Source organism: Scyliorhinus torazame, chromosome 5 (assembly GCF_047496885.1).
Source record: "Scyliorhinus torazame isolate Kashiwa2021f chromosome 5, sScyTor2.1, whole genome shotgun sequence".
Lineage (NCBI taxonomy): Eukaryota > Metazoa > Chordata > Chondrichthyes > Carcharhiniformes > Scyliorhinidae > Scyliorhinus > Scyliorhinus torazame.
This window is the reverse complement of record NC_092711.1, coordinates 73014499-73038585: the sequence shown is the minus strand read 5'-3', so window position 1 is coordinate 73038585 and position 24087 is coordinate 73014499. Positions and strand designations below refer to the sequence as shown.

Sequence of the window (24087 nt, the reverse complement as noted above, 5' to 3'; positions counted from 1 at the left end):
GGAATTCTGGGAAAGATGGACAAGGCTTTGGGAGATGACAAAATGTTGAAAGGTTTGAAGAAGAGAGGGAGATTGAAGTTGGGGCAATAATTTGTAAGGATGGCAGGGGCAAGGGTTTGTTTTATTGAGGGGGTGATGATGGCAGATTTGAAGGACAGAGGGACAGTACCTGAAGAGAGAGAAATGTTGACAATATCCATGGACACAGGGTAGTTGGCTGATCAGTAGCTCAGTGGGAATAGTGTCGATGGAGCAGGAGCTGGGTCTCATGGACAAGATGAGCTCTGAGAGGGCATGAGGGGAGATGAGAGAGAAACTAGAGAAAGATGTGGGCTCAGGGCTCAGGAAAGGATGAAATTTAGAGACAGTTTGGTCCGGTGGGCTCGTGGAAGGGAGGAAAGCAGCAGAGGCAGCTGATCGGATTTACTCAATCTCAGTCACAAAGAAGCTCCACAAGCTCCTCACACTTCTTGTTGGAGGTGAGGATGGAAGAGACGGGGGAGAGCGAGAGTACTTCAAAAGGAATTAACTTGTGTCAGAGATATTAAAAAGTTTCAACACTGCGTATTTAACAGAAATCTAATTTATTTGACTTTTAGCCAGAATATTAGCCTCTGTAAATGGGCCGGAGTTTGTTATCAGCAGAAAGAGACCTAAATGAACATGATTCAGTCCTGAATGTGAGCAACAGCAAAATCCAATCACTGTGGTTACTTGTGGCCTCGTTGGTGTCTCTGCAGGTGGGATGAAGTGGTGAATCCCTTCCCACACTCGAAGCAGGTGAACGGTCTCTCCCCAGTGTGAATTCGCTGGTGACTCAGCAGGTTGGATGATTGAGTGAATCCCTTCCCACAATCGGAGCAGGTGAACGGCCTCTCCCCAGTGTGAATTCGCTGATGTACAGTGAGGTGAGAGGATTGTCTGAACCCAGTCCCGCAGTGAGAGCATCTGAATGGTCTCTCATCAGTGTGAACTGGGTGGTGTCTCTGCAAGTCAGATGACTGAGTGAATCTCTTCCCACACTTGGAGCAGGCGAATGGTCTCTCCCCAGCGTGAATTCGCTGATGTACAGTGAGGTGAGATGATTGTCTGAACCGAGTCCCGCAGTGAGAGCACCTAAACGGTCTCTCATCAGTGTGAATACGTTGATGGCGCATCAGTTCCCCAGAACTTTTATAGCACTTCCCGCAGTCTGGACATTGAAATGGTCTCTCATCAGTGTGAACTCGCTGGTGACACAGCAAGTGGCCTGAAATAGTAAATCCCTTCCCACACTCGGAGCAGGTGAATGGTCTCTCTCCAGTGTGACTGCATCAATGAGTTTCCAGCTTGGATGGGGAAATGAATCCTTTCCCACAGTCCCCATATTTCCACGGTTTCTCCTCAGTGTGACTGCATTTGTGTCTTGCGAGGCCTGATGATCGAGTGAATCCTCGTCCACACACACAACACATGTACGCTTTTTCTCCACTGTGAGCGATGCTTTTTCCTTCCATGTTCAAAGTACGATGATATTCAGGATATGATAAATTGAGGACTCTGTCAGAACCTGATGTGATGCTTGGTTTGCGTTTCCAAACTTTGAAGCCTCCCCTTCGAACACCCTGTGAAACTGATTGAAAACAGAAAATAGGGAGTGAGAGAGAACCCACAAAAACACAAAGGCAGGTTGTGAAATTGAGCTGAATGAATCTGGTCATTTGTGGGGCCGGCACTGGGAAAAAGTGACCATGAAAACTGGATTGTCATAAAACACAACTGGCCTCTTTGGGAGGAGAGAGAAAGAGGTGAAGAGGGATTTTGTGTATCTACAAGTCATATTAAGAGAGTAGTTGGCAAAGCAAATTCGATCTTGAGCTTCATGAACAGTAATATTGATACCAAAACTATGCTTCTGGTGGCACAGTGATTAGCACTGCAGCCTCACAGCGCCAGGGACCTGGGTTCAATTCCGACCTTGGTGACTGTGTGTCTGGAGTTTGCACTTTCTCCCTGTGTGGGTTTCCACCCGGTGCTCAGGTTTCCTCCAACAGTCTAAAGAAGGACAACTTCGGTGGATTGGCCTTGATAAATTGCCCCTTAGTGTCCAGGGATGTACAGGTTAGGTGGGGCTATGGGGTTACAGGGAGAGGGTAGGGGTGTGGGCCTAGGCAGGGTGTCCTTTCGATTGGATTGGATTTGTTTGTCACGTGTACCGAGGTACAGTGAAAAGTATTTTTCTGCGAGCAGCTCAACAGATCATTAAGTACATGGGAAGAAAAGGGAATAAAAGAAAATACATAATAGGGCAACACAAGATATACGATGTAACTACACAAGCACTGGCATCGGATGAAGCATACAGGCTGTAGTTAATGATGTCAGTCCATGAGAGGGTCATTTAGGAGTCTGGTGACAGTGGGGAAGAAGTTGTTTTTGAGTCTGTTCGTGCATGTTCTCAGACTTCTGTATCTCCTGCCCGATGGAAGAAGTTGGAAGAGTGAGAAAGCCGGGTGGGAGGGATCTTTGATTATGCTGCCCACTTTCCCCAGGCAGCGGGAGGTGTAGATGGAGTCAATGGATGGGAGGCAGGTTTGTGTGACGGACTGGGTGGTGTTCAAGACTCTCTGAAGTTTCTTGTGGTCCTGGGCCGAGCAGTTGCCATACCAGGCTGTGATGCAGCCTGATAGGATGCTTTCTATGGTGCATCTGTAAAAGTTGGTAAGGGTTAATGTGGACATGCCAAATTTCCTTAGTTTCCTGAGGAAGTATAGGCGCTGTTGTGCTTTCTTGGTGGTAGCGTCGACGTGGGAGTGGTAGCATCGACCTTTCAGAGAATAGGTGCAGACTTGATAGGCTGAATGGCCTCCTTCTGTACTGCAGAATTCTATGGTTCTAATTCTATTCTATGAATCTTTATAAAGCTCTGGTCACCACTCTTCAGGAAGGATGTGAAGGTTCTTGGAGAAGGTTTCCCAGAATGGTTCCAGCAAAGGAGGTTGAGGGGAGATTTGATTCAGGGACACAAGATTACGCCAGGTTTCCATCGGGTGGACAAAGAAACTCTATTTCCATTCACTGGTCGTACAAGCAGTCGGGACACAGATTTAAAGGTTTGGGTAAAGCCTGGATTGAATTATAGAAGATCCTGAGGGGTCTTGACAGGGTGGATGTGGAGAAGATGTTTCCTCTTGTGGGAGAATCTAGAACGAGGGCATCACTGTTGCAAAATAAGGAGTCACCCATTTAAGATGGAGATGAGGATTTCTTTCTCGAGAGTTGGAAAACTTTGGAACGCCTGCCGGAAAAGGCAGTGGAAGCAGAGTCCTTGAATATTTTTAAGGCAGAGCTGGATAGATTCTTGATGAGCAAGGGGGTGAAAGGTCATCAGGGGTAGGCAGGAATGTGGAGTTGAGGTTAGAATGAGATCAGCCGCAATCGTATTGAATGCTGAGCAAGTTCGAGGGGCCGAGTGGCCAGTTCCTAGTTTGTATGTAAAAGGTACAGGAGATAGAACATAGAAAAATACAGCACAGAACAGGCCCTTCGGCCCACGATGTTGTGCCGAACCTTTGTCCTAGATTAATCATAGATTATCATTGAATTTACAGTGCAGAAGGAGGCCATTCGGCCCACTGAGTCTGCACCGGCTCTTGGAAAGAGCACCCTACCCAAGGTCAACACCTCCACCCAACACTAAGGGCAATTTTGGACACTAAGGGCAATTTATCATGGCCAATCCACCTAACCTGCACATCTTTGGACTGTGGGAGGAAACCGGAGCACCCGAAGGAAACCCACGCAGACACGGGGAGGATGTGCAGACTCCGCACAGACAGTGACCCAAGCCGGAATCGAACCTGGGACCCTGGAGCTGTGAAGCAATTGTGCTATCCACAATGCTACCGTGATGCCCTTAAGAACAAATAAATCTACACTTTATTATTTTACCGTAATCCATGTACCTATCCAATAGCTGCTTGAAGGTCCCTAATGTTTCCGACTCAACTACTTCCACAGGCAGTGCATTCCATGCCCCCACTACTCTGTGGGTAAAGAACCTACCTCTGACATTCCCCCCTATATCTTCCACCATTCACCTCAAATTTATGTCCCCTTGTAATGATTTGTTCCACCCGGGGAAAAAGTCTCTGACTGTCTCCTCTATCTATTCCCCTGATCATCTTATAAACCTCTATCAAGTCGCCCCTCATCCTTCTCCGTTCTAATGAGAAAAGCCTAGCACCCTCAACCTTTCCTCGTAAGATCTACTCTCCATTCCAGGCAACATCCTGGTAAATCTCCTTTGCACCTTTTCCAAAGCTTCCACATCCTTCCTAAAATGAGGCGACCAGAACTGTACACAGTACTCCAAATGTGGCCTTACCAAAGTTTTGTACAGCTGCATCATCACCTCACGGCTCTTAAATTCAATCCCTCTGTTAATGAACGCTAGCACACCATAGGCCTTCTTCACAGCTCTATCCACTTGAGTGGCAACTTTCAAAGATATATGAACATAGACCCCAAGATCTCTCTGCTCCTCCACATTGCCAAGAACTCTACCATTAACCCTGTATTCCACATTCATATTTGTCCTTCCAAAATGGACAACCTCATACTTTTCACGGTTAAACTCCATCTGCCACTTCTCAGCCCAGCTCTGCATCCTATCTATGTCTCTTTGCAGCCGACAACAGCCCTCCTCACTATCCACAACTCCACCAATCTTCGTATCATCTGCAAATTTACTGACCCACCCTTCAACTCCCTCATCCAAGTCATTAATGAAAATCACAAACAGCAGAGGACCCAGAACTGATCCCTGCGGTACGCCACTGGTAACTGGGATCCAGGCTGAATATTTGCCATCCACCACCACTCTCTGACTTCTATCGGTTAGCCAGTTCGTTATCCAACTGGCCACATTTCCCACTATCCCATGCCTCCTTACTTTCTGCAGTAGCCTACCATGCGGAACCTTATCAAATGCCTTAGTAAAATCCATGTACACTACATCCACTGCTTTACCTTTATCCACATGCTTGGTCACCTCCTCAAAGAATTCAATAAGACTTGTAAGGCAAGACCTACCCCTCACAAATCCGTGCTGACTATCCCTAATCAAGCAGTGTCTTTCCAGATGCTCAGAATTCCTATCCTTCAGTACCCTTTCCATGACTTTGCCTACCACCGAAGTAAGACTAACTGGCCTGTAATTCCCAGGGTTATCCCTAGTCCCTTTTTTAAACAGGGGCACAACATTCGCCATTCTCCAATCCCCTGGTACCACCCCTGTTGGCAGTGAGGACGAAAAGATCATTGCCAACGGCTCTGCAATTTCATCTCTTGCTTCCCATAGAATCCTTGGATATATCCCGTCAGGCCCGGGGGACTTGTCTATCCTCAAGTTTTTCAAAATGCCCAACACATCTTCCCTCCTAACAAGTATCTCCTCGAGCTTACCAGTCTGTTTCACACTGTCCTCTCCAACAATATGGCCCCTCTCATTTGTAAATACAGAAGAAAAGTACTCGTTCAAGACCTCTCCTATCTCTTCAGACTCAATACACAATCTCCCGCTACTGTCCTTGATCGGACCTACCCTCTCTAGTCATTCTCATATTTCTCACATATCTATGTCTCTTGGGGTTTTCCTTGATCCTACCCGCCAAAGATTGTTCATGCCCTCTCTTAGCTCTCCTAATCCCTTTCTTCAGTTCCCTCCTGGCTATCTTGTATCCCTCTAACACCCTGTCTGAATCTTGTTTCCTCAGCCTTACACAAGTCTTCTTTTTCCTCTTAACAAGACATTCAACCTCTCTTGTCAACCATGGTTCCCTCACTCGACCATCTCTTCCCTGCCTGACAGGGACATACATATCAAGGATACGTAGTACCTGTTCCTTGAACAAGTTCCACATTTCACTTGTGTCCTTCCCTGACAGCCTATGTTCCCAAATTATGCACTTCAATTCTTGTCTGACAACATCGTATTTACCCTTCCCCCAATTGTAAATCTTGCCCTGTTGCACGCACCTATCCCTCTCCATTACTAAAGTGAAATGGAGGTGATATGAGATGTATGTTTTTACACAGCGAGCGGCAATGACCTGAAACTTGCTGCCTATGAGGGAGTTTGAAAATAGAAACAATGAATGATTTGATTTCAAAAGGAAATTGAATAGACATTTGAGGGAAATGAACCTGCGAGGATACAGGGAGCAGTGGAATGGGACTGACTGGACTGCTCCAGAGAGCTAGCATGGATTCAATGGGCCAAATGCCCTTCTTTGTGCCATCATGTCTCTGACTCTGTTGTGTAATCTAATTTTGTAATTTAACCCCGGGGGGTTCAGATATCACTCAGGTAAATCTGAGCTAACTCCCTCCGAGGCCATTCTGTCCTTCCTCAGGTTTGTTGCCCAGAACTGAACACAGTTCTCCAGGTTTGGCCGAACGAGGGTTTGTGAATCTTGGGGCTTTTCCAGTCACACTGAGACCTGAAATCTTCCCTCACAGACAGAACAGACAAACCTTTTACCTTCCACACCCAGATGCTGCTGAAATTTGGTTTCCAATGAACTGAGTGACTCGGTCAGATCGTGATGTGACGTTTGGTTTGCGTTTCCCGTCTGTTCAACCTCCACTTCCAGTATCCTGTAAATTTACAGAAACCTCACTGTCAGTTGAGGAGGCCAAATCACTGTCATTATTTTTTTTAATTTTAAAATAAATTCAGAGTACCCAATTCATTTTTTGCAATTAAGGTGCAATTTAGCATGGCCAATCCACCTACCCTGCACATCTTTGGGTTGTGGGGGCGAAACCCACACAAACATGGGGAGAACCCCACATGGCCAGTGACCTAGTCGGGATTGAACCTGGGACCATGGCGCCGTGAGGCAGCAACGCTAACCACTACTCCACCGTGCTCTCCAAATCACTGTGTTTTTAAGACAGAGATAGATAGGTTCTTGATCAATAACATGATCCGGTGTATGGGGAGAAGACATATCAGCCATGATTGAACAGTAAAACAGACTCGATGGGCCGAATGGCCTAATTCTGCTCCTATGTCTTTATGTTCTTACAAGTCAAAGGCTGGTTGAAGTCCATGTAAACTACATCTATACTCGTCACCTGCTCACAAAATTCAATCAAATTTGTTAGGCATGACCTCCCTCTAACAAAGCCATGCTGGCTATTTCTGATCAAATCTTGCCTGGAGAGGCAAGTAGATTCTCTCCTTCAGAATTCTCTCCAATATTTTCCCTGCCACTGATGTGAGACTCATTGGTCTGCAGTTCCCTGGCTTATCTCTACAACCTTTCTTAAACAGTAGGAGCACATTAGCTGATCTCCATTCCTCTGGCAATTCCCCCGTGGCCAGAGAGGAATTAAAAATTTGGGTCAGAGCCCCTGCAATATCTTCCCTCGCCTCCCACAGCAGTCTAGGGCACAACTCATCCGGTCCAGTTTTAAACCTGCCAGCACCTCCAATACCATGTCACTCCCTATGTCAATTTGCTCAGGATCTTCAGTCTCTCTGCCCGAGTTCCATATCTACCTCCTCATTCTCTTGGGTGAATGTAGAAGCCAGGTATTTCTAATACAACTAGTATAGGTAAAAGATACCTGTTTAAGCATAAATATTTAGCCCCAGTTTTAAATACCCATTTAAAAATGAGAATTTCAGCACCCATAACCTCAGTTCATCTCAAAACATATAGCTTCAATAGATACATGAAACAGCACAATTCCATCATAGATTAAAACAGCACAGTTGCAAGACAGTTTGACACTATGCTGCTGTCAAGGACTGAATTCCATGGCAACGAGGTGACAAGAGGCCAGTAACTAAAGCTCTATTGTTCTCTTTTTAGGCCATTAGTGATTACAGCGTGAACCACATTCCATTGCTTATTAGGCCAAAACATTTTAATGGATAAAACATTGGATCAAATATCACATTCCATAACATACAGACATGAAACAATTAAAAGCTCATGTTGCACATTGAACATGGACGGCTTGCCGTCAAATCAAATGTGTTTGAGTCTAACCCAAACCAATTAGGATTATATTGGGGTGTGATTAGATGACTTTGGACAGATATGAAAGGGTATAACTGAAAAAGTTTTGCCCCACCATTTTTAGTCAGTCAGTCTGTTCAGTCAGTCTGTTCAGTCAGTCAGTCTGTTCAGTCAGTCAGTCTGTTCAGTCAGTTCAGTCAGTCAGTCTGTTCAGTCAGTCAGTCAGTCTGTTCAGTCAGTCAGTCAGTCTGTTCAGTCAGTCAGTCAGTCTGTCTGTTCAGTCAGTCTGTCTGTCTAGTCAGTCTGTCTGTTCGGTCAGTCTGTCTGTTCGGTCAGTCTGTCTGTTCGGTCAGTCTGTCTGTTCGGTCAGTCTGTCTGTTCGGTCAGTCTGTCTGTTCGGTCAGTCTGTCTGTTCAGTCAGTCTGTCTGTTCAGTCAGTCTGTCTGTCCAGTCAGTCTGTCTGTTCAGTCAGTCTGTCTGTTCAGTCAGTCTGTCTGTCCAGTCAGTCTGTCTGTTCAGTCAGTCTGTCTGTTCAGTCAGTCTGTCTGTTCAGTCAGTCTGTCTGTTCAGTCAGTCTGTCTGTTCAGTCAGTCTGTCTGTTCAGTCAGTCTGTCTGTTCAGTCAGTCTGTCTGTTCAGTCAGTCTGTCTGTTCAGTCAGTCTGTCTGTTCAGTCAGTCTGCCTGTTCAGTCAGTCTGCCTGTCCAGTCAGTCTGCCTGTCCAGTCAGTCTGTCTGTCCAGTCAGTCTGTCTGTCTAGTCAGTCAGTCTGCCTGTCTAGTCAGTCTACCTGTCTAGTCAGTCTGCCTGTCTAGTCAGTCTGTCTGCCTGTCTAGTCAGTCTGCCTGTCTAGTCAGTCTGCCTGTCTAGTCAGTCTGCCTGTCTAGTCAGTCTGCCTGTCTAGTCAGTCTGCCTGTCTAGTCAGTCTGCCTGTCTAGTCAGTCTGCCTGTCTAGTCAGTCTGCCTGTCTAGTCAGTCTGCCTGTCTAGTCAGTCTGCCTGTCTAGTCAGTCTGCCTGTCTAGTCAGTCTGCCTGTCTAGTCAGTCTGCCTGTCTAGTCAGTCTGCCTGTCTAGTCAGTCTGCCTGTCTAGTCAGTCTGCCTGTCTAGTCAGTCTGCCTGTCTAGTCAGTCTGCCTGTCTAGTCAGTCTGCCTGTCTAGTCAGTCTGCCTGTCTAGTCAGTCTGCCTGTCTAGTCAGTCTGCCTGTCTAGTCAGTCTGCCTGTCTAGTCAGTCTGCCTGTCTAGTCAGTCTGCCTGTCTAGTCAGTCTGCCTGTCTAGTCAGTCTGTCTGTTTAGTCAGTCTGTCTTTGTAGTGATGTAGTGTTTTTGAGTTTGAGTTTAGCTGAAGATTAGCTCTCTCTCTCTTCATATTTCATTTTCAGACTTTGACCTTTTAAAAGTTACTTTCGAGCTGTCTGCCTAAGCAAAAAGATAATGTCTGTAATTCTCTGAAAGCTTCAAATTGTCTACGCATTGCCTTTTAAATCACTTTCAAATTGTAATCAATAGAAGAAAAATAAAAGAATTCCTTTTGGCACCCGAGACGTTTTAACTGCTATTTCTGCTGAGGTCCAATAATCGCAAAGTGCTCCTGGTAACCGAATAGTAGGAATACTAGAAATTCCTTCAACTTTACAGTCAAATAATAGTAGGAATCTAACAACTTGGCGTAGTCCAATAATATTAAAAGATTCCTTCAGTGAAGACAGATGTAAAGTGTTCATTCAACACCCAACCAATATCCTCTGGCTCCACTCACAGGTTTCCCCATGATCTCAAATGGAAACACTATTCATGATCTGATGAATGATCATGCTGACCTGAAACATTAACTCTGTTTCTCTCCACAGATGCTGTCCGAAATCCTGCAGATTTCCAGCATTTGCATTCTTGTCTAAAATCACAGCAGTCCAGGTGGTGTCTAACCAGAATTTTATATATCTCAGTGCTTCTCCAGTCACACAGATTCCGGAAATCTTTACCTACAAACAGACCAGAAGAAATAGGAACAGTAATCACTCATTCTGCCCTTTGAGCTGCTCCACCATTTAGTGAGATCACAGCTGGGCAGCACGGTAGCACAATGGTTAGCACTGTGGCTTCACAGCGCCAGCGTCTCGCGCTCCATTCCCTGCTGGGTCACTGTCTGTGCAGTGTCTGCACGTTCTCCCCATGTCTGCGTGGGTTTTCTCTGGGTGCTCCGGTTTCCTCCCACAGTCCAAAGCCTTGCAGTTTAGGTGGATTGGCCATGCTAAATTGCCTTTAGTGTCTAAAAAGGTTAGGAGGGGTTATTGGGTTAGGGTGATAGGGTGGAAGTGAGGGCTTAAGTGGGTCAGTGCAGACACGATGGGCCGAATGGCCTCCTTCTGCTCTGTATGTTCTATGATCTAACACTCACTAAGTCCACTTTCCTAACTTATCTGTGTTACCTTTAATTCCCCTACTGATTAAAAACATATCGATCTCAGCCTTGCAACTGATCAAGGACTCGGCCTCCACATTTCCTGGGGTCAAAGAAATTATTTCCTCAATTGGCAGTCCCTCCATACCCAGAAGCATCCCAGTAAGCCTCCTCTGTACTGCCTCCAATGATAACATATCTTTTGTTAAATAACGGGAGCAAGACTGTACACAATGTTCTAAATGTGGCCTCACTGGTAGCTTGTAGTTACAGCAACACCTCTTCACTTTTATACTTCAGCCCCCTTGAAATAAAATATGCAGGACTAGGCTCAAACTATGGCCTCTCCTTCTATAATGTCCAACAAGGGAAAACATCCGCTCTACGTCTGCCCCATCAATCCCCTTTAGCATCTATGTACCTCAGTTACATCTCCTCTCATTCTTCTAAACACCAGTGAGTATTGGCCTAAACTGCTCAAATCTCTCTCCACTTGACAATCAATCTAGCGAACCTTCTCTGAACCGCCTCAAATACATTTATGTCATTGTCCAAGTAAGGGACCAAAACTGTAGTACTCCAGATGTGGTCTCACCAACGCGCTACACAGTTACAACAGCACTGCACTACTTTATACTCTATTCCATTACCAATGAACGCCACCATTCCATTTGCCTTCCTTATTACCTGCTGCACCTGCAGACTGTCTGTGATTCGTGCACGAGGGCACCCAGATCCCGCTGTACAAAAGCATTATGAAGTTTCTCTCCATTTAGATAAGAAGTTGCCTTTTTATTCCTCTGACCAAAATGAATAACCTCACACTTATGCACGTTAAATTCCATCTGCCACATTTTGGCCCACTCACCTAACCATTAGTTTATTTCTTATTTCCTCATTGCAACTTGCTTTCCCACCCATTTCAGTGTTAGCTGTAAATTTGGCTCTCGTACATTCTATCTGTCCCATAGTCATTAACTTGGATTGTAAATAGTTGGGGCCTGAGGGCCGAACCCTGTGGCACACCACTAGTTACAACTTGCCAACCAGAAAAAGACAGATCAGCATAATCCAAGTCCCCTCACACCTGCTATTCTCTCTTCCAACCTCTTCCATCGCGCAGAAGATATAAAAGTCTGAGAACACGCACGAACAGATTCAAAAACAGCTTCTTCCATGTTGTTTCCAGACTCCTGAACCACCCTGTTATGGACTGAACTGATCTCTCCACGTATCTTCTGTACTGAAGATGTAGTACTACCCTCCAGATGCTTCATCCAATGTCTATGCATTTACATTGTGGATTTATCGTTATGTCCTATGTCTTTCATGTATGGAACTGTACACAGAACAATTCTTTTCACTATACCGGAGTACGTGTCAATAAATCTAATATGATATAATGCCCTCTCTGCTGTCTGTTGTTTAGCCAATCCTCAATCCAAACTAATATATTACCTCTCAACACCATGGGATCTTACCTTGTTTATTATCTTTTATATGACATCTTATCAAATGTATTCTGGAAGTCCAAATACATCCACAGGACCTCCATTATCCACTTGGCCTGTTACATCTTCCAAGAACTCACAACAAATTTGTCAAACACAATTTACCCTTCACAAAACCACACTGACTGGTGGATTGCGGTTTGACTTTCCAAATGTCCAGTTACTACTTCCTCAATAATGGATTCCAACAGTTTCCCAACAACAGGCTTTAAACTAACTAGTTTCCTACTTTCTGCCGTTTTGAACAAGAGGGGTTACATTAGACTTTTCCTCTCATGCAGTGACATTGTCACTGGGTCAGTGTCTCCCCCCTGGTCTCTGTGAGGTTGTTTGTGGAGAGGCGGCGGATAGTGAGAGTGGAGAATGTTCATTGTTACACATTCGGCTCTCAGGCCGCACTGGGTTAGTCAACCCCGCCCCCCGACACTGACCTCTCACCTGACACCTCACAATTCGCGGGTGATTGACGCCAACTCCAGGCCAATGGGAGGAGAGGGGGCGGAACCGGGGGACCGAGCAGGAGCGGCTGGTCCTCCAACCAATCGGAGTGAATCAGGGGCGGGACTGGGCTGAGTGAAGCATGCGCAGTGTCATTAATGGCGACGTGAAGAAGGTTCTTACTCGGATTCGCAATCAGTAAAGGTGGGAATGGCGGGACGGAGGGATCAGCTGGGTCGTTAGACACGGTTCGTAAACATGTTATAGAAACAGGAAACCAGAAAAAAAACCTACCGGTACCCGGTGACCTGAGCGGTGGCTGCAGCTTTGTCACAGACAGAACTAACCGGCCGCCATCTTGTTTGCGCCTTCCCAGAAATCCGCATGCGCACAAGCCTTTTTAATTGGGTACTCGCAGCAGTCAAATGATAAAAGGCCAGTAATGGTAGAGAGGTTAAAATATGGAATGCTATAGTGGCTGGAATTAAATGAGTGCAGAGATCTCAAAGGGGTGTGGAGGAGATTACAGAGATCAGGATGATCACAACTAGAGGAAAAGAAGAATGGGAAATTTCAACTTTCGGTGCTTCTTAAAAGGAATCGTTTGTAGATCAGAGAGCACAGGGGATGGATAAACAAGACTTGTTGTGAGTAAGCACATGGGTAGCAGAGTTTTGGATGGGATGGGGGGGGGGGGGGGTTGTTGGAGGCTGGCTGGGAGTGTGTTAGAATAATTTGGCCGAGAGGTAACAAAGGTATGAATGATAATTTCTGCAGCAGATAAGAAGACACTAAGGTGGAGTCAGGCTGCGTTACTGAGGTGGAAATAGGTGATCTTGGTGGTGATGTGGATATGTGTTTGGAACCTCATCAGGTGTCACATATTTCACCAGCGTTGTGAACAGGCTGCTTCAGCCGTACACATTTGACAGGGATGGAGTTGGTGGCAAGGGAGTGGAGTTTGTCGAGGGGACGAAGAGAATGGGTTTAGTCTTCTCAATATTTAAATAGTGGAAATTTCTGCTCCTCCAGTACTGGATGTCAGACAAGTTCGGATGGTGTGTGTCTTGGAGTGAAACTTGATGGTTTTCTCATACATCTGCTGTCCTGGTCCATCCAGGTGGTGGAGGTTAAGGGTTTAGGAGATTTTGTCAAATTGTGATTCAGTTGTCAGTTGAGAAAATGTCTCTCCATTGCTCCTGTCACTCCCACTTCCTTCTCTCTCTCTCTCTCTTTCTCTCATCATTTCTGTCTCTCCCTCTCTGTCTCTCCACCACGACTCACTCTCTTTTTCTCTCCCTTTCTGTCTTTCTTGTCACATGGAATTCCCTCGCCCAGAGGATTGTGGATGATCCACCATTGAATATATTTAAGGTTAAGATGGTGAGATTTTTGGTCTCTCAGGAAGTCAAGGAGATGGGGAGCTGGCGGGAAAGGGGAAGGAAGACCAAGATCAGCCACAATCGTGTTCAATGGCAGAGCAGGTTCAACAGGCCGAATGGTCTACTGCTGCTCCTGTTTATTGTATTCTTGCAGAGGCCAAGTCTTGTGTGGGCTCAGACTGGGTGGCAGGTTGCCTTCCCTGAAATACATTAGTGAACCAGTTGGGTTTTATAACAATCCAGCAGTTTTCATGGTCACTTTTTCCCAGTGCCGGCCCCACAAATGACCAGATTCATGCAGCTCAATTTCACAACCTGCCTTTGTGTTTTTGTGGGTTGTCTCTCACTTCCATATTTCTGTTTTAAATCAATTTGACAGAGTGTTACAAGGGGAAGATTTGCATTCAGGAAACTCGAGCCAAACATCACATCAGGATCTGAGAATCGCTCAATTTGTTGTAATGTGAATATCGGTGAATTTTGAACATGGAAGGCAAAAGCTCCGTTAACAGTGAGGAGAAACCATGGGAATGTGAGGAGGGATTCAGATCCACATCTCAACTGGAAATTCATCATCCCAGACAGTCTGTGGAGAGCCCATTCACTTGCTCTGATTGTGGGAAGAGATTCTCTCGATCATCCAGCCTGCTGCAACACCAGCGAGTGCACACCGGGGAGAAACCATTCAACTGCTCCCTCTGTGGGAAAGGATTTGCTCAGTCGTCCAACCTGCTGAGACACCAGCTAGTTCACACTGGGAAGAGACCATTCATCTGCTCAGAGTGTGGGAAGGGATTCAGTCGGTCATCTGACTTGATGACGCACCAGCGGGTTCACACGGACGAGAGACCATTTAAATGTCCAGACTGTGGGAAGTGCTATAAAAGTTCCCGGGACCTGATACTCCATCAACGTGCTCACACCAACGAGCGACCGTTCAGATGCTCTCACTGTGGGACTGGGTTCAAGCAGTCATCTCAACTCCGTGAACACCAACGCACTCACACTGGGGAGAGGCCTTTCACCTGCTCCGCGTGCGGCAGTGGGTTCAGTAGGTCATCAAACCTGCGGACACACCAGCGCAGTCACACTGGGGAGAGACCTTACACTTGCTCTGAGTGTGGGAAGGGATTCACTCAGTTATCCACTCTGCTGAATCATCAGAGTGTTCACAATGAGAAGAGACCATTTAAATGCCCAGACTGCAGGAAGTGCTACAAAAGTTCCCGGGAACTGCTCCACCATCAACGTGTTCACACTGATGAGAAACCTTTTAAATGCCAAGACTGTGAGAAGTGCTTTAAAAGTTCCGGGGAACTGATGCGTCATCAACGTGTTCACACTGACGAGAAACCTTTCAGGTGCTCTTACTGCGGAACTGGGTTCAAGACATCATCTGACCTCACTGTACACCAGCGAACTCACACTGGGGAGAGACCGTTCACCTGCTCCCAGTGTGGGAAGACATTCACTCAGTCATCCAGCCTGCTGGCACATCAGCGAGTTCACACTAGGGAGAGGCCATACACCTGCCCCAAGTGTGGGAAGAGATTCACACAGTCATCCAACCTGATGAGACACCAGCGAATTCACAAGTAATTACAGTGAGTGGACAATCTGATCAGCTGCTCTGCTGCTTCCCTCATTCCACTAGCTCCACTGGGCCAAACTGTCTCTAAAAATCCCCCTTGTCTGAGTGTGAACTCGGATCTATCTCTGGTTTCTCTCCGATCTCCTGTCATGTCCTGTTCAATCTCATCTTGATTACGAGACCTGCCTTCTGCTCCCTTGACCCAATTCTCACTAAACCGCTGACCATCCAACTTCCCCACATTAACTGATATCGTTAACAGTTCTCTCTCTCTTCTGGCTTTGGCCCTCTCACTTTTAAATACACTATCTTCACCTTTCCTGAGAAAACAACCTTTGACCCTAACTTCCTGCAAAGTACCACCCCATCTCCAAACTCCCTTTCCTCTCCAACATGGTGTCCCCCAAGGATCTATCCTTGGCCCCTCCTATTTCCCATCGACATGATGGCACTAGAATCCATAGAATCCCTAAAGTGCAGAAGGAGGCCATTCGACCGCTCAGGATTGCACTATACGCCTGAAAGAGCGCACTAGCAAGGCCCATAACCTCACCCTATCCCCATAACACCACCTAACCTGCACATCTTTGGACTGTGGTAGCACCCGGAGGAAACCCACACAGATTTGGGGAGAATGCGCAAACTCCATACTGACAGTTATCCAAGGCCAGATTCAAACCCGGTCCCTGGTGCTGTGAGGCAGCAATGCTATCCACTGTCCCGCTGTCCAAAAGTACCGTGTTAGTTTTCACATGGACACTGACAACACCAAGCCCTACCTCACCACCACCCCTCTCCATTCCTCCACTGATACTAAATTATCAAACTGTTTATCCCACATCCACTGGATGAGCAGAAATTTCCTCCAATTAAAATTTGGGAAGATCAAAGCCGTTATCTCCAGTCACCATTTGAAATTACGTTCCCTAACTCCCGGGCCCATCCCTCTCCCTGGGAACTGTCTGAGGCTGAACCACACTCTGCACAATCTCCATGTCAGATTTAAATCCGACGAGTTTCTGATCACATATCTACACCATCGGAAACACCACGGAATTCCACCTCTGTAACGTTACCTGTCTCCAGCCTGCCCCAGCTTGTCTGCTGCTGAAATCCTCATTCAAACCCACGTCAACTTGAGGTTTGACAATTCCAATGCATTCCTGACCAGCCTCTCTCATTGATCCTGCTTCCCAGCACCTGGAAAGCTGAAATCATCCAAAACTCTTGCTGCTCATATGCTTTCCCACCCCAAATCTATTTCATTTTTATTAATTTTTCCACTTAAGGGGCTATTTAGCATGGCCAATCCACCTATCCTGCACATCTTTTGTGTTGTTGGGGTGAGACCCACACAGACACGGGGCGAATGTGCAAACTCCAATGTACAGTGACCCGGGATCGAACCCGTTTCCAGCACTGTGAGGCAGCAGTGCTAATAACTGCGCCACCATGCTGCCCTTTTCTCACCCCAAGTTGAGGGGAGAATATGGTGTAGTGGTCATGTCATCTGGACTAGTTATACAGAGGCTCAGGCGAATGATCTGGGGGCACGGCTTCAAATCTCAGCATGCTGACAAGGTGTGGGAGTGGGTAGAACATATTCCAGAGCTTTGTGTCGAGGCAACTGAAGGAGCAGGGCCACCAATGGTGCACAATTGAAATGGGGGGCAAGAGGGGCCACAATTAGAGGAGGGGGGGTTGAGTAAATAGATGGCTGTCTGCAAGTTGAGACATTGGTCTGCAGAATTTTGAATGACCTCAATTTTATAGATGGGAGAATGTGGCAGAGCTGTCAGGAGTACATTCGAATTGTCAACTCTGGAGGTAATCCATAGTATGTACTATGTTTTCATGTATGGAACGATCTGTCTGGACTGTACACAGAACAATACTTTTCACTGTACCTCGGTACCCGTGACAATAAATCCAAATCCAAGAATCATAACAGAATGCAGCAACCTGCACACAGGGGAACTTGGACAGCCAGCACGGGGATCAACCCTGTAACCCTGGCATTATTAGCACCACACTCTAATCATTCTCGAATCACTGAATCGTCGACCCTGCAGAATGGCCACTATCAGTGTTAGAAATCTTTCTATATTCCCAATTGCCATTTCATTTTGCCTTGCATCCCTTTCACCATTTAATCTCTCCTGCATTTCATAGACCTCTCAGAGCCTACTTGTGACAATAATAATCATTATTATTATTATTACACAATCGAGTTCAGGTCAGATTCCTGACTCAGGAGCATTAAAAGACCCCTGGATAGAAAGAACCACTGGCTTATGCACAATAATAATAATCTTTATTATTGTCACAAGTAGGCTTACACTACACTGCAATGATGTAACTGTGGCACCTGTTCGGGTACACGGAGGAAGAATTCAGAATATCCAAATTATCTAAAGGAAAGGTTTCCTTAGGTAGGTGTATAATTTGATTCTTAATTTTATTGATTCCCGTCCCAGCGTACCCATTCGCCACATGATATCAAAACAATTCACTGTTCACTGGTTTTAACATTCAATGGCAGTGTTTATACCCAGTATCCCCGCGGTGGGGAATGTCCTCCATTCACACCACAGGAGAGTAGTGCGCAAACGCAGTACCGCCCGGTGTCTGGAGCATGTGCAGTGATAGCGATGGCAAGTCTCTTGTCTGTCATATCGCCAAATTGGTGAAGATGTGGAATGCGGAGGGAGCAATGGAGCTGGTGGGTGGACGTGGAGGGTTTCTAAACACCTGGTGAATGCCTCAAACCCCGAATATGAACCTGCGGGTCCCTCATTTGCAGCTCCGGGCTTTATCCCCCCAAAAGCCCAAGGTTAACTGTTGATTTAACGGGGAGAGAGCATTTGCGCCGGATTTTGGAGATGTAAAATATGGTGGGCGCGGCTTCAGCACATGTTCCCACCCGGGTCCTGCGCCTGACAAAAACATCAATTTAATTATTTTCTCACTCGTGGTTAACTAAGGTAGACATTCATCTGTTTCCATAGCGAGCAATTCCTGGAACTGGTCACTAGTCTGTTACCAAGGGTTTATAACTTGAGAGGCTCACATGCAACACGTGGCTGACCAGGACTCTCTCCCACTCTTGCCGTCAGACATTGGTGTGCTGAGAAGCATTTGCAGGTTGACACACTCAACCTGTTTGACCGGGTTATGAACATACTTTCCTTGGCCATCATGCCCTGGGGTAGAACTCAAATCCGGAGATTCTGGCTCAGAGGCAACCACACTGCTCCACAAGACCCCCCACCCACCTTGCCAGGCTATTTAATAATAATAATCTTTGTTGTCACAAGTAGGCTTACCTTAACATTGTAATGAAGTTACTGTGAAAAGCCCCCAATCACCACACTACGGCACCTGTTCGGGGACACAGAGGGAGAATTCAGAATGTTCAAATTACCTAACAGCACATCTTTCGGGACCAAAATTAACCAAATATTGAGGAGCAGTCCCTTCAGGTAACTATACAGGGGCTGCAACCTTTCACATTGAACAAATACTTGGCCCATGGACTCATCGAGGCTAAAAACATCACTTGCAGCCTAATGAACGGTCGCACAGTTGTTAGCACTGTTGCTTCACAAGGTCCCGGGTTCAATTTCTGGCTTGGATCACTGTCTGTGCGGAGTCTGCACGTTCTCCCCATGTATGCGTGGGTTTCTTCGGGTACTAATGTTTCCTCCCATAAGTCCCAAAAGACGTGCTTGTTAGGTGAATTGGATGGGAATAGAGGGATACGGACCCATGAAGTGTAGAAGATTTTAGTTCAGATGGGTAGCATGGTGGGCACGGGCTTGGAGGGCCGAAGGGCCTGTTCCTGTGCTGTACTTTTCTTTGTTCTTTGTTCTATTCTGAAGTCTCCCTCTGTGACCCGAACAGGCGCCGGAGTGTGGCGACTAGGGGCTTTTCATAGTAACTTCATTGCATTGTTAATATATGCCTACTTGTGACAGTAAAGATTATTTTTTTAAATTAAAATTTCCCTACTAGAGCTGATGAATGGTGGCCATTGTTCCCACAATCCCCCGCGGCCCAGACACCGCTCGATCCAACTGACTCATTGCGCAGGTGCTGAGTGCGCATGCTCCAGGGCCAGCCAGCCGCGGGGCATTCTGGATGGCTCCTCTGTTCCGAGTCGGAGAGGACCGGGAAGCGGTGGTGTAGATGGGCTGCAGTAAACTGGTCAGGATGTGGAATCCAGCGGGAGTGATGGAGCCAGCTCTGGACGGGGAGAGTTTCTCAACTCCTCAGTGAACCCTAAATAAGACGCTGCCGGAGCGAGTTTGTGGCTCCGGTTCCTGAGCCTGGGATCAGGGCCAGGTGAACGGCCGCCATGATGGTTCAGAGAAAGGAAGAGCGCATGCGATGGCGTCTGGGTGACGTAGGAGAGAATGGGCAGAACCTTCAGGGTCTCTTTTCCAACTGGGTCCTAGTGCCCGGATACATTATTCAGTATAGTTTAAAGTTGTTAATTGGAACTGCCTCACAGCGACTGAGACCCGGATTCGAATCCGAACTTGGGTGGCTGTCGTTGTGAAGTTTGCACATTCTCCCCGTTTCTGCCTGGGTTTCTTCCGGTGCTCTGCTGTCCTCCCACAACCAAAAGATCTGCAGGTTCGGTGGGGGAGTGGGCTGAGGCAGGATGTTCTTTGAGAAGGTCAGCTTTGCTGCACAGAGGGGTTTGGGCTAGTCGGAGTGGAAGGTCTGCTCCTGATCTGTTTAAAACACCAATTTGTAGATCCAGATTGGAGCCCTATGGGGGGAGAATGTAGGGCTTCCTCTGGCTGCTCGCCTCTCTTCCGTGGTCTTGTCCATGTTCAGGTAGCCCTGGAACGGAAACATGAGGTGTCCTCCAGTACACTTGACACCTTCCACAACGGTTGGTACCTCAGGGTGCAGAGTGCTTCTGAGACACTGAAAACAACATTCTGGTTTAGTTAAAAAGTTTTCCTTGTTTTTGTTGTGATTTTGCCTTCTTTTCCTTTGATTGGGCAACATATTTGGGGAAATAAGAGAGAGAAGAATATTCCATTGAAATTAGAATTATTTGTTCTGAATTCCTATCTTGGGCAGACAGTGATACTGACACAGTCAACTCCTTTTACAGGGGATTGGAAGGAGAGGATGTCACACATTCACGATGAGTTGAAGATCACCAGCCTTTGATGTAGGAAAGGATCTGAAACATCAGTGTGACTGGGAAAGCACCGAGACCCACACCGACACACACCCGAGTGAGAGAAACTATTACACAACCTGAAAAACCATCACATCATTCACAGCGGGGAGACACTGTACAATTATTCTTTGTGTCAACGAGGCTTTAACTGATTATCCAATCCAGTGACACCATGGTGAAACCGTGGAAATGTGGGGACTGTGGGAAGGGTTTCAGCTCCCCATCTGCAGTGGAAACTCATAAACTCAGTCACACTGGAGATAAGTTGTTCACTTGCTCCAACTGTGGAAAGGAATTCACTCAGTCATCCAGCCTAATGACACACCAGCAAGTTCACACTGGAAAGAAACCATACGATTGCTCTCAGTGTGGGAAGAGCTTCCGGTGTTCATCCCACCTCACTGAACATCTACGGGTTCACACTGGGGAGAGACCATTCCACTGCTCTGAGTGCGGGCAGAGATTCACTTGTTCTTCCCACCTCATTCTACACAAGCGTGTCCACACTAGTGAGAGGCCATACGTCTGCTCTGTGTGTGGGAAGGGATTTATTAGATTATCACATCTTCTTAGACACCAGCGTGTTCACACTGAAGAGAAAGCCTTCACCTGCACTGAGTGTGGGAAGAGTTTCACTAATTTACCTAATTTTCAGAATCACCAGCGAATTCACAATGGAGAGAAACCCTTTACCTGTGCTGAGTGTGGGAAGGGATTCGCTGCAAAATCGCAGCTTAGGACACATACACTTGTTCACACTGATGAGAGACCATTTCAATGTTCTGACTGTGAGAAGAGCTTTAAAAGCAGAAGGGAGTTGATGAACCACCAGCGAATCCATTCGGGGGAGAAGCCGTTCACCTGCCCCGTGTGTGGCAGAGGATTCACTCAGCCATCCGCTCGTCTGAGTCACCAGAGAGTTCACATGTGATTACAGGGATTGGATTCCTACACTCAGGAATGAACCATGTTCATTCTGACAGTTCAGATTTATTTCCATTGATGTTAAACTCCAGCCCAGTTAATGGGATTATCAGAATAGACATGAATTGCATTAAACACAGTGTTGGAGTCCTTGATTTCTCTAAGATAAGAGGAGACTGATTGATGTCCTGTTACCGACTGTTCCATTGTTGGGTCTTTTCTCCTTTGTTAATGGAACACTTGGATTTATGTAGCACCGCTCAAAACTTCCAGGATGTCCCAAAGTGCTTTACAGACACTGAGGTTCTTTTGAAGTATAGTCACTGTTGTAATGTAGGAAATGCAGCAGCCAGATTGTGTACAACAGGCTCCTACAATCACAAATAAGATGCTGGAAATACTCAGCAGGTCAGGCAGCATCTGTGAAGCAAGAAAGTGAGTTCAAAACAGAACTCACTTTCTTGATTATGACCAGATTATCTGTTCAGTGCTCTTCACCGAGGGCTTTATATTGAGCAGTTCATTCGAGAGAACTTCCTTCGAAATATCATCAAGGGAACTTTTACATCTAGCTGCAAGAGCAGATGGGGTTATAGTGGAAGGTTTCGTCTGAAAGACAGTGCAGTATTCCCTCAGTACAGTGCTGTATTCCCTCAGTACTGTGCAGTATTCCCTCAGTACAGTGCTGTATTCCCTCAGTACAGCATCGGAATACCAGCCGGATTTTATGGTCAGGTTTCTGGAGCTGAAATTGAACCCACATCATCCTGACTCAGATGGGAACATAACCACTGAACAATAACACCTCATCGTTAACTCGAGATTATTTCCGCTCTCTCATCCTTGGTTGCTCTCCTGAACACATTAATCGATTGGGCTCTTGGACAAATCCAAGTGGATTCAACAGGTTTCCAGGGTTTGTGCTGATGCTACAGCAAGAGATCGAGAAGGTTTTTATTTCTGAATTCAAGAACTGGCATCAAATATCACAACATGGTGACAATTTGAACTCAAGGCTTTGCCTTTCAGAGACTTTGGCCTTAACCATTCAGGCCATTTGCTACTTTCTGAGAGAAAGAGCTTGAGATGGGAGAGATGGAACTTGCCTCCAAACCAATTGCCAAGACTCCTGATTCTGATGTAAAAATACAATTTATAACCAGCAAGTCAGAGTAATTGTTGCCAAAATTGATAAAGTAAAATTGTAGCTTTGCTATTTCAAACTTCTAAATGGAAATTTACCTGAAGCTGAGGGGGATTATCAAATATTCAGAACAAAACCTGATGACAAACGGTCTGGGTGGTTCCCGGGAATCGGAAAAGAAGGTTTCCTTTTGGGAAATAAATTGAAGATTAAGAAAACCCGCCAGCCCCACAATACTGCAAATTGAATTTGAAATAATTTTGAAAATAAAAACATCTAAACTGTTGATACCTGGAATCAAATTGGAAAGTCTGATTCCTGTTTTAAAGGTAGTAGGAGTACTGGACAGTAATGTTTCAGCCTCATGAATGAGATATCTAATGGGATATGTAAAATTGTATAAGAGGAAGTGATTGAGCACAGAATAAAGTTAAGGAAAAATAACTCCACTAAATGGGAATTGGAATACCTCACTGTGGGTGTAGTTCAGTGGAATATATCAATGTGGTATTGATGGATATTTTAATGAAAGCAAAGTGTAGATGAGACTAATAAATTGATGGCTCTCTTGGAGATGTTTGCATCGTTGTGGATAAACGTTCAAAGAGAATTGCATTTGATAAACTGGCCACTGCCGAGACATTGAAGCATTCAGGGGGAGATGAGCAAAGATATTTACAGATACATATAAGTGGGACTAGGCAGTAAGTTTCAGTAGAAATGATTCATTTTCAGGTGAGCTACATTTTATATTTACTGAAGTAAGCTAATAAGATCAAGGAAGCCATTTTGAAACTAACATTTAAATGAAAAGGGCATTTTGTATTCGGCAATTGATCTATTGTATTAGTCAATGATGTGTATTAATTATTCACTAGTCAGAAACAAATTATTAATTAAGTAGTGTGCCTCAGTTGATTTTAATTGAAGATTTAATAATCTGGAAGTGGTTGTGTTAAAAGACTTGGTTGTACCTAAAACTGTAAGCCTGTTTTAAATTCTATATTACAGCTTCTGTGAGAAGGAATGTATGATCTGATATGATGGTTAGCAACAAGTCTTCATACACTTGGTAACCTTATTTGTAACTGGAAGGTCACACAATGATGGGAGGGATACATTAAACATTCCCATTGTATCCTGATCTGAGACATTTACCCAAATGGTTAAAAAAACAATCAAATTGATTCAGGTATGAAATTGACCAACCATTGAGTTCTAATCAGTTTATTCAAACTGAGGTAAGAGCGACTGAGGGATTTAAAACCCGAGGAGAAGGTCTGTTGCCAGCCAAGTACTGGAATCCCCAAAGCAAGATTCCCATCAAGAGCTGTTGTCAAAGAAGGGGTACAAGAGGGATTATGTTTTTACAGCCTGATCAACCAAGAGAAATGGTAAAAGTCTGTTTTGTATCGATCAGTTTACCCTTTTCCTTCTGTATCGCTATGTATCTTTATTTTAAATAAATTAATTTCAATTTTC

General features: G+C 45.7%; 2 protein-coding genes, 1 long non-coding RNA gene and 1 pseudogene across 6 annotated transcripts in view; 3 read left to right on the top strand and 1 right to left on the bottom strand.

The window, feature by feature from the left end:
- LOC140418441 (uncharacterized) overlaps window positions 1-11789 on the top strand; it is a 16630-nt gene extending 4841 nt beyond the window's left edge. For both annotated transcript variants that reach the window (XR_011945041.1, XR_011945040.1), the window contains exon 3: window positions 11602-11789. This is a non-coding gene — a long non-coding RNA (uncharacterized lncRNA). The remainder of the gene's footprint in view (window positions 1-11601) is intronic.
- Window positions 568-12739, bottom strand: LOC140418438 (uncharacterized; annotated as a pseudogene).
- On the top strand, window positions 12470-20624 carry LOC140418437 (uncharacterized). 3 transcript variants are annotated; one of them, XM_072501914.1, is made up of 3 exons: window positions 12470-12609; window positions 14123-15347; window positions 20466-20624. In XM_072501914.1, exon 2 carries the CDS (start codon window positions 14230-14232, stop codon window positions 15340-15342), a length of 1113 nt encoding a protein of 370 aa, XP_072358015.1. In that variant the 5' UTR covers window positions 12470-12609; window positions 14123-14229; the 3' UTR covers window positions 15343-15347; window positions 20466-20624. The 3 variants fall into 3 exon arrangements, with proteins under 3 accessions (XP_072358015.1, XP_072358012.1, XP_072358013.1); XM_072501911.1 differs by having other exon boundaries at window positions 14123-15338; window positions 20466-20592; XM_072501912.1 differs by having other exon boundaries at window positions 12510-12565; window positions 14123-15338; window positions 20466-20592.
- On the top strand, window positions 19459-24087 carry LOC140418440 (uncharacterized). Its single transcript, XM_072501916.1, has one exon. The coding sequence runs from the start codon at window positions 20710-20712 to the stop codon at window positions 21466-21468; it is 759 nt and encodes a 252-aa protein (XP_072358017.1). The 5' UTR covers window positions 19459-20709; the 3' UTR covers window positions 21469-24087.

Excerpts from the sequence above, each read along its gene's own strand:
- LOC140418437 (XM_072501911.1), top strand. The coding sequence starts at position 14,230 with ATGGAAGGCAAAAGCTCCGTTAACAGTGAGGAGAAACCATGGGAATGT. Across the intron at positions 15,339-20,465 it reads AGACACCAGCGAATTCACAA|GGGATTGGAAGGAGAGGATG; the intron begins GTAATTACAGTG and ends CTCCTTTTACAG.
- LOC140418440 (XM_072501916.1), top strand. The coding sequence starts at position 20,710 with ATGGTGAAACCGTGGAAATGTGGGGACTGTGGGAAGGGTTTCAGCTCC.